Source organism: Lolium perenne, chromosome 5, assembly GCF_019359855.2.
Source record: "Lolium perenne isolate Kyuss_39 chromosome 5, Kyuss_2.0, whole genome shotgun sequence".
In the NCBI taxonomy this organism is placed as follows: domain Eukaryota; kingdom Viridiplantae; phylum Streptophyta; class Magnoliopsida; order Poales; family Poaceae; genus Lolium; species Lolium perenne.
This window is the reverse complement of record NC_067248.2, coordinates 173,644,129-173,653,694: the sequence shown is the minus strand read 5'-3', so window position 1 is coordinate 173,653,694 and position 9,566 is coordinate 173,644,129. Positions and strand designations below refer to the sequence as shown.

The following is a 9,566-nucleotide window of genomic DNA, read 5'->3' as shown; positions in this document are numbered from 1 at the left end:
AAAAGATAATTTCTTCTCAAACTCCAAGAGTGAATAGCATAAAACTATCACATTGCCGCTCAAATTTACCAAATCATACCACTTTATGATTTTGGAATGGAAATCTACCACTATACTACACTAAATTTACAAATTGCACAATGGTCAATTGACAGCCAGTACCTTCGGCTATGTCCATTAGCATCTGCTTGCAATCACTAGCTACAGGAACTCTTTGAAGAGAGAAAGATCAGCTGACAAGGCTAGAACCTCCCAAGAACACAGCAAGACCTTCTAGAGTAGGCGAATAAGATAAACCTTTGAAGACCATTGCCGATGATCCCATATAATGCCCATCTCCACTTCTTAGCACCATAACCACTGATCCATTAGACGTGTCCATCAACACAAAGCCCATCGACATTGGCTTTGATTATTCCATCCAAAGGAGGGATCCATCTCGGAATAGAGGCACGGTGATCTGCTGCAGTGGCGATTGGTACACTTCAGGAATAAACCAGAGTTCATCCAAGAATCGTCGGTCAAAACAGTGGGTTGATAACATATTTTTGTGTTCTCCCTCGTGGATTGCTTTTCGTCTCACTGTCCAAATCACCCACCGAGTTACCAAGATCTTCACAAAATCCAGCGTGTTTGGTTGGGATAATTGCCAAACAAGCTGTCTCGTAGCAAATACATCCAACTCCTCGTATTCGGCACTTGGGCTGAGCACTTGCTTAACCCTGACAGGAGCCCGGCCCAAAAATCCACTCCACTCCGTCCGTCTCTTCTTCTTCCGTTCTTCCCCAGAAGTATACACGCTAGAAGGTACTACCACGCAGTCGACTGCCGCTTCGCATTTCCATTTTCGAGCGACTTGCCTGCTCCATCGCCATGGAGGCAATGGGGAAGAAGCAGCGGGAGCACGAGCTCTTCCGCGCCGCGTGCGAGGGCAACGTCCGCCTCCTCAAAAGTAAGCAACATCTCCTTCTTACACTTAGGGTTTGGTGGTAGTGTGGTGGTTCGTACTTAACTTGACTTGGTGTGCGCAAAGAGATGGCGCGGTCCCTGGACTCGGGGTGCCTAGGCATGGCCGCCGTTTTGGCGGCCGCGGTAGACGAGAACGGTGATAGCGTTCTGCAGATTGCTGCTACGCATGGGCGGCTGGATGTCTTGAGGTACCTCGTCGAGGACCTCCGCCTCGACATCAACAAGCCCAACAACACAGGTTTGCTCCCCTTTGCGTCGATTCTCCATCTCGTCAGTTTCTAACTCTTCTATGTTGGCTACAACTTAGTCAGGAGTTAGGGTTAGGTCTCCAACTCACTGGCATGTGAAATTCGTATTTTTACGCTTCAAAATTGATGCCGTATACTGCTTGCATTTCTAATCAAATTGTAACTAGAGCTGAGAAAATTTAATAATCCCTCCGACCCATATTACTTGTCACTGAAACGAATGAACAGACACGCTAAAATGTGTCTAGATGCATAAGAATGAGCGACAAGTAATATGGATAGCAGGGAGTATATGCATCCTACCATGCTTATAAAATCCATGCGCCATATAATTTTTATCGATTTTCGTGGGACATGTTGCAGTACCGAATAAATGTATCTGTGTTGTATCTTAGGCTTCTCTTCTGTCAGTACTTTTATATGCAATGTACCTTGTTCTTTTTTTCTTTTCCGCGAACATCTGTCATATGTAAAGTCAATTTGATACTGCATTAGGATTAGTGGGAGTTCTTTTTCCACGATTGGTTCTCTTATCAGTAAATGATCAGATGTCATGTCCATGAATGTACTTTTGTCTGTCTTGTTTTTTGTTTGTCTTGTTGAAGGGAGGATTCCACACTGCTGTTAGTTCATTGAGCTCCTGATGTTTTTTCTTTTGTTGTTGCAGGTGACACCCCACTGTGCTATTCTGCTTTTGCTGGAAAAGCTGCTGCTACAAGATATCTTCTTGATCATGGTGCTGATCCATTAGTTGGTAAATCAGTGTTACCACTCCATGGTGCTGCAGGGGGAGGTCTCTTTCATAAACTATATTTTGGGAACAATACATTTGTAACATATTGGAGTGCATATAAAGTCACTTTAGACTCCACATCGCTAGATATAAGTAGCATCAGGCCCTGAAATACCAGTGGTGGATCTAGAAGGGCAAAGTGAACTGGGTAGGGATACGTCAGATGCCATTCTCTTATTTCATGTCTTCACTTTGTGCTGCTTTTCCTTCAGCACTCTCTCAAACCGTGGCCATGGCTACTATGGCCCAATCGCACAGCTCAAACTTACACACAAAGTGACCACTATATCAAGATAGATAGGATTTGGTAGCTGTCTAGAGTTGGTTGGCTGCTTTTTGCACTATTTTTGTTAAATTACAAATGAATGTTCTAGTCTTAAGTGGTAATCAGCTGTCAATTACGCTGAGACACCAGCCTTTGTTGGCGGGTAGCCAGATGAAACCGGGAAATTCATTTTTTTAAAATTTTTTCTTTATACACAAGGTTGTTACTGGGCTTGGAGTTAATTCTTAAATAAAATGTATAAATCGTTAGACCACAATGCTTATTTTCCAGGATTTAATTCTAACCTCTAAATGGAAAGCTCCAAATAGCAAGCGATTCTTCACATCCTGCAATATGTTATTGAAATTTTCTAACCTTCTGAACTGGCTATGTTAAATTTGGAAATTTGGAAGCAAGTATCCTAGACAGTGCGTTTAACATGGGACCAAAGGTCAGCAGGTGTAGAAATCAAAAGTTAAATTTTTTTCTTCCAAGATGAATAATTAATGCAGCAGATCAGATGCTTCTCTACCGATATATCCCAAATCCCATGTCGGTCCCATTTCTCAATTGATTGTTCTGTTCAACTTAGCCTTTAGTTTCCTTTTTACAAGATTAGCTTATTGTTTGTTAAGATTTGGTTGCTAGCTTTTCTCCTTTAAAAAAAGACATAGTCCAAGTAGTAGCAAGCACGAAGCACACCATCGTGGCCTCCCGCATTGCATAGGGTTACATACAACCTTTGCTTTTGGCATCGTGACATTTGAGTACCATGGCAGCTGTATTTGCCAATGATTGCATTTGAGCATACCCTTCCATATGTTCCTTTCCATTAAACAAGGTCCCATATATATGATTTGGATGGTGGAAGGAGGTTTGGAATCTAGAGAAAAATGATATCCATTTTTTTTTGTTATTGATGGTGTTGATTTTAATCTTATACGCCCAAAATTGATGGATCTTGCTACTGCCAAGGTTTAGATGCATATTAATGAAAAAATATTTCTTCTCAATCCGACCAACTTCGTAAACTAAGTCCTGGATAGGATCTGGGGCAACCAAAGGTTGCTGGTCTGTTCATGATGGCAAAAGTGAAACCTGGTCTGGAGTTCATTTTAAATGCAGACGTATTGCCGCAACTACATGTTTGAAAATATTGTTGTCTCATGTACTCCTCCTGAAACTTCCTTTTCCAGGACATTGTGATATTGTAGAATTGCTGCTTTCAAGAGGAGTCGATGTGAATTTGGATTCTGCTCGAGGGACGCCATTGCATGTAGCTGCTATGCGGAAACAATATGCCACAATGAAGATTTTGTTAGAGAACCATGCCAATGTAAGACAACCTGTTTCATTATTGCCATTTAGGAATAAGTATCTTGTTTGGGACTAGAAACACATTGAAAATCTTCTAGCCTGTCATACTTGTGCTCCATCTAAACCAAATTATATTGTATGAAAATGCATGTTTTATTTTCTGTAGACATATTTGTTTCTGTTTCCTTCAGATTGGACACACTATGAGCTGCTTTTATGTACCTGTTGCAGTTCCACTTTTTTTTTATTGGCTCCTTTTTTTGTGAAAAGTACAAGAGATTGACTGTTCCACTTTCCACAGCCTAACAAGGTCAACCTTGATTTTACCCCATTGCATTTTGTCATATATGAGCCCGTGCCTTCTGAATCGTTGCTATGTATGAAGCTACTGATTAAGGTCAGTACTCTTTTTTCATTTGGAGCTTCCTCAATTGAAGTATTGACGTGCAGCTTCATTTTCCTTGCGAGTATGTATTTTGAGGATGATATACCAAAAACTAACTCGAATTGTCAAACAATTATCCATTTACACAGGCTGGTGCTGATGTCAATTTTGTTGACACCTGTGGTTTAACAACCATGATATTTATAGTAAAGCATAGCTTACCTATTCTCTTGAAGTGCTTACTAGATGCTGGTGCGAACCCCAACATTCCAGATGAAGTGAGTTTTATTATTGTCCTCTTTTGCTGTTGTCGCTTGGCATGACCTATTTTTCATGCATACACTGTGTTTGGTAGTTAGTTAAATATTGTTTCTCATCAGATTTTTTTGTAAGGGGAACTGTTACTCGTAAATTTGAATCTCTTAAGTGTAAATTGCAGAATGTGTCATCTCATCTGCTAAACTATGAATTGTGAAAAATCTCCAACTTCATGGCCTTATAAAAAAAAACTCAAAATTTTACTTTTGCAAAGATTTTCTTTGGCCCTTCCATGTCCTTTTCTGTTTTGACAAGTTTGTGCAATACACTAGTTGAAGCTTTGGTTTATTACAGTTACAGGATTTAACCTAACCTATGTCTTACAAATTCAGTTAGGAAGGACGAACAAGACGGTTACATCATTTGTTCTTGCATTTGTGAATCTCTGTGCATTATATCTAGCTATTTGGTTGAGACTATGACAATCCACCGCAATGCCAAATGAAGCATTAGACTTTGATTCCTTGTTGTTAATGATGAAAGTCTATCCAACTATAATTGTATTTATATTGGGGATGTTTACTTGTAAAGCTAACCATTTCTGCTACTCGTGCAGTTTGGTAGAACGCCAATTGAGTATGCTGCGTATAATGGCAGAAGAGACATGGTTGAAATGTTATTCCCTTTAACTTCTCCTATTTCAATGGTGCCAGAATGGAGTATTGATGGGATCATTTCTCATGTGAAATCATTTGGTTTGAAGCCGAAGGTATGTGTTTTTTTCCATGCCCAATTCCATATGTTATTTATCTTCTATATTATTCTTATGTAGTGCTGCTCTTCTGCAGTTCTGCCTATAACTCAGATTTGAAATTATTTTGACTTACTCTAATTTTCAAGAAAATATGGCAATAAATATTTACTTTACGTTCATTCCATCTCTGAACGAGCAAAATTTTGTCTTTGGGATGACCGTGTGTTGAACTAGTAGTCTGCTAGTTTCAACAAGTTATCTTGGATGCTATTGTGATAATTTCTGTGGTATTTGTTTTTTCCAAAAATTAGTTTGTATTACAATACACCCTCTAGCTGTTCAATAATCAATATAAAACATCTTTTTAATTTTATACATATGCGGTTAATTAGGCTATGCAAGCTGAAACTTTCACATTTGCACATTCTATATCTTACATGATATATCTAAATATTCGTTTTAACTTAACTCTTTTGTGATCAGGATAAACGAAAGTGTGTAAAGAAAATAAGAGAACTGAGACGGAAAGCCTCAGAGGCTTTTAAGAGAGAGGAATACCTTATAGCTGGACAGCTGTACAGTTGTGTAAGTCACTAGGACATATCTTTATTGCCTGAATGACTGGGAGGTGTTTTTCAAAATTGTAAACATTTAACCTGCGCCACCACTATAGTTTTGTTGACATCGTAGACATGCTGCATATAATGGTATCTATTTCTTGTCAAACTTGTTGTGTTAGATACTTCCATTATTTCATATAAAGATATCAAAAAAAGTTAGAAATGTTTGGTCATCCCTTGGATGACATCTATTCTAACTAGTAAATAGATTGATACCCCTCCATTCAAAAATAGGTGATTTTTTAATATTTTGACCACCATGTTCTCATAATATATATAATATATTGGCAAAGATATTTTGGGATCATTTTTTAAACATATCTAATTCTATGGCCAATTAAGCAGACAAGTCGTGAGTAGTGCTAGACAAGTCGATATGTAGTTGAACTATAACTTCTAGAAAATACTAAGTAACTAGTCTACTAATACTATTCTACTATTTAGTGGCTAGATACATCCAAATTTAGACAAATCTAAAACAACTTTCATGTGATGGAGGGAGTAAAATAAGTATGGAGTGGATCTCAAGACCTAATGCACAGCATGGCAGCAGCAACCATGAAGGAGAACAGGGAGAGGAGGCAAGGCAGCAGCAGCCATAAAGTAGAACAGGGAGAGGAGGCAAGGAGCACATCTGCGAGGTGAGAGGTGGCGGACAAGGGAGAGGCGGCTGGGTGGGAGCGCGCAATATGTTTCTGGAGGGTAGGGTTCATGGGCTGGGCCTTTTTGTCCCAGAAAAACTTGTCGCTCGACTCAGGGACGTAGGCTATTCGCGATTAGTCATCGACTAGTCGACTTGTCGATTGACAATCTCAACTAGTTGTGTCTCTTCCTGTTGCTGACAGCCAGGTAGCGATAGGTAGACTAGTCGTGATAAGTCAAACGACTCATAATCCTTGGTTACTGATCTCATGAAAACTTTCTAGACTGAACAATTAAAGCAATAAAAAATGGTGATATTCCTGATTTGAAAACAAAGTTGCTGCACTGGTGAGAATATTGTTTGTGCTTAGTGTTCTGATCTTTTATATTCCTTTAGTTCAGCTCAAAATTTATATTGTTTTTGTTGGTTGAGGGGTGGCGTATGGTATCTTTACCAAAAATTTATTTTTGCAATCCCTGATTAGGATGAAAGATGATCTTGATGATTATAATAGCTGCAGAATGTGCCATTTAAAATGTGAGCGCTGAAAATTCAGGTGAACATTGTCAAATGTTTGCAGGAATCCTATTCTGAAACCATGATTCGATTTATATTAGTCTAGGATATTGTGTCCAGAGGGCCGAGGAACACAGTGCTGTTATACACAAGTTTGTATCTTGATATGTATCAACTTGTCCAAAACATTTGCTGGTTTTATGTGTACAAAAATCTCTATGTCAATTAACATAGCATGCCTGAGCGTTATCCTGATTGGTACTTTGTTTTAAGTAGTTCTAAAAGCTTCATGTGATTGGTGTACTGTAGGCAATGGAATTTGATCCTAGTCCAGATGATTATGCAACCTTATTGGCAAATAGATGTCTCTGCTGTTTGCGCTCGGGAGAGAATATAGTCGGTGCTCTCAGAGATGCTACTTGGTGCAGAATGGCGCGACCTCGTTGGCCAAAAGCCTGCTATCGACAAGGGGCAGCTTTTATGTCACTGAAGGTAAAACGAAACCAGTAAATTTTTCCATGCACTCCTGATCAAGTGATGACAGACCTGATCATCTGCTGGTACCTACTCACAGGAATACAAGAAAGCATGTGACGCGTTTGCTGATGGCTTGAAGCTTGATCCTACAAGTGATGAAATTGCGCATGCTTTAAGGTAAGTGGCCCATGTTTGCATGGCGTGAAAAGGTTCAGGCAGTCCTCTGCTTCAGATGTTCAGTAAAGGGATATATCATTTTGTATATATTATTGACATCCTTCTAGAGTTCATGTGATTATTTTTCTTCTCTTGATGGGAAATTGTGTACAAACTGTACATGGAAGATGGTTTCCAACTCTCCATGTCCTGAGTCCTGACAAATATCACATGCATGGATAGTCTTAGGGTTAGAGTACGTTTAGGTAGAAGTATCTTTGCTTTGTTCAACTGGAGCAATTTTCTCAGGGAAAGGGCACCTAGTGCATGCCTATGTTATGATCAATCTTCATGACAAGGAATCGTACTCAAATTTCTGCTAATATGTTCAAAATATTTTGGTTGCAGGGAAGCCCGCGAGGCTTTGAAGAATGCTCGTTGCTCTCAGAAGTAACTGACGCAGCCCTTGTTCTGGCAGCCATAAATGGAGAAGTAGAGGCTCTGTTTTGTTGCTCGCACGAGAATAGTTCAGTTGATGTCTTATTATCTAGTCTAAATACTGCTAGCAAGAACTCAAATCTCTTGTCCTTTTGTAGACTTCAGTGGCACACATCATGTGTGAACATGCCATGGTCCAGTGAACTGCATTATCTTAATACTTGGGGCGCCTTCTCGCTGGTCCTTTGCGGCTATATAACGAGCAAAACAAAGCCTTGTGTCTGGGCGGTGTAACGCCATCCCTGCGCATCTCCATCATCTGCTGGTTCGCCTAAAAAAATCTGCGACTCTTTTTTTTTTTTTTGAACTGTGCGACTCTTTGTGTAGATGCAGGGAGTAGATGATGATATACAAATCAAACTGATAGTGGCAGCTGCTTGGGGTCGTTGTCCGTGGAAGCGGAGGACAAGGTCACCATCTCCGTTGCGGGCGACGCGGGGAAGGTGATAGTACGAGCTGCAGAACTGAAGACTACATGGAGAAAACGAGCAGAAGAGACGCCTGAGAGGCACGGATAAGGACGGTGTGGACTCACCAGCGAAAACAGCTGTGCGCTCGGGGGCTATGCTGGCGCGTCATGTGGAAGCTTCCCTCCTGCGGGAATCACCGGTGGACTCTGCTTGTGCCATGCCGATGTCGCTTGAGAGGGCCGCCGTCCCGCGGGGTTGCTGGTAGCATATGCGCGGCCTCGGCCTTGTCTGCCTCGCGCACTCTCTTTGGAATGGGGCCTGGGGAGCTGGAGCCTTCCTGGGCTCGCTTCGCCGGGGGCTCCTTTGTCGCGGTCGCTGCAAGAGAGATTACAATCAACGGAAGAACCCAGTTAGAGCTGGAGGTCGGACAGGTTTACTAGGATTCCAGCTTGAGGTCCCACATGTTGTCGATTTGGTCCACGAACTCCCTCCGGATCCGAGTGTGGTGGCCAGTTTGGCCTTTGGGAGCAACAAAACCCAGTTCACTGGCACAAGTGACGGGCTCTCGGATTTCATGTCGTGCGCGGTGAGTGGCGCGCATCTCTGATGGCGACAATAGGAGATTAGGAATAGGGGAGGTAACCCGGCTTCATCGACGGCGATGATCGCCCGTGGTCATGAGGATGACGCATCGGCTAGATCTTGAAATGCAACCACTAAGACCGTAGAGCTTCACATGCCGGTGGCGGAAACAAATGCAACCACTAGGACCGTAGAGCTTCAGAGGCCGGCGGGGTATGGGACGCCTGCTCCACCTGCATATCAGTTTCGATTCAGAGGCGAATAATACGAAGTCTTTATGCTGAAACTGTTATTGGTGTTAGCGCGAAGAAGTCCTTTTGTTGCCAAAGGAGGTGGATCGTAGATGGTGCAACTAGAAGTGTGATGAGTAGTGAGTAGTGGCAAAGTCCTCATCGCTCTCACCTAATGACTAGGCATTTTGACCAATAATGCTAGACTTACGCAGTTTTGGTTACGGGATTTCTTTACGGGATGAGGTGGAATCATTCAGTTGGAGCAGATCTTTTTCATCCCGTGAGATTAGGAACTGAAGCCCCCCCACGTTCCTCCACGTATGCCCGTAAGTAGGATCACGTAAAAACAACCCGTAAGTGTAGCATTGTTGCATTTTGACCCAGTGTGACCCAAAGCAGTGTTGGTAGCCTGTCATGGGTTTTGTTAGGAATAAATTAGCGT

At 41.6% G+C, this 9,566-nt stretch overlaps 1 protein-coding gene across 1 annotated transcript; it reads left to right on the top strand.

The window, feature by feature from the left end:
• The first annotated feature begins 797 nt into the window (after positions 1–797).
• LOC127300650 (uncharacterized) lies at positions 798–9,040 on the top strand. Its single transcript, XM_051330796.2, has 11 exons — positions 798–952; positions 1,034–1,207; positions 1,885–2,010; positions 3,472–3,611; positions 3,894–3,989; positions 4,127–4,255; positions 4,852–5,004; positions 5,473–5,574; positions 7,078–7,260; positions 7,343–7,422; positions 7,810–9,040. The coding sequence occupies exons 1-11, from the start codon at positions 874–876 to the stop codon at positions 7,853–7,855; spliced, it is 1,308 nt and encodes a 435-aa protein (XP_051186756.1). The 5' UTR covers positions 798–873; the 3' UTR covers positions 7,856–9,040.
• Positions 9,041–9,566: the final 526 nt, after the last annotated feature.

What these genes read in the sequence shown, in the direction of transcription:
- LOC127300650 (XM_051330796.2), top strand. Translation starts at nt 874, where the DNA reads ATGGAGGCAATGGGGAAGAAGCAGCGGGAGCACGAGCTCTTCCGCGCC. An exon ending in CCATGGTGCTGCAGGGGGAG is followed by an intron (nt 2,011 to 3,471) that starts GTCTCTTTCATA and finishes TTCCTTTTCCAG; the next exon opens with GACATTGTGATATTGTAGAA. An exon ending in CTGGACAGCTGTACAGTTGT is followed by an intron (nt 5,575 to 7,077) that starts GTAAGTCACTAG and finishes GGTGTACTGTAG; the next exon opens with GCAATGGAATTTGATCCTAG.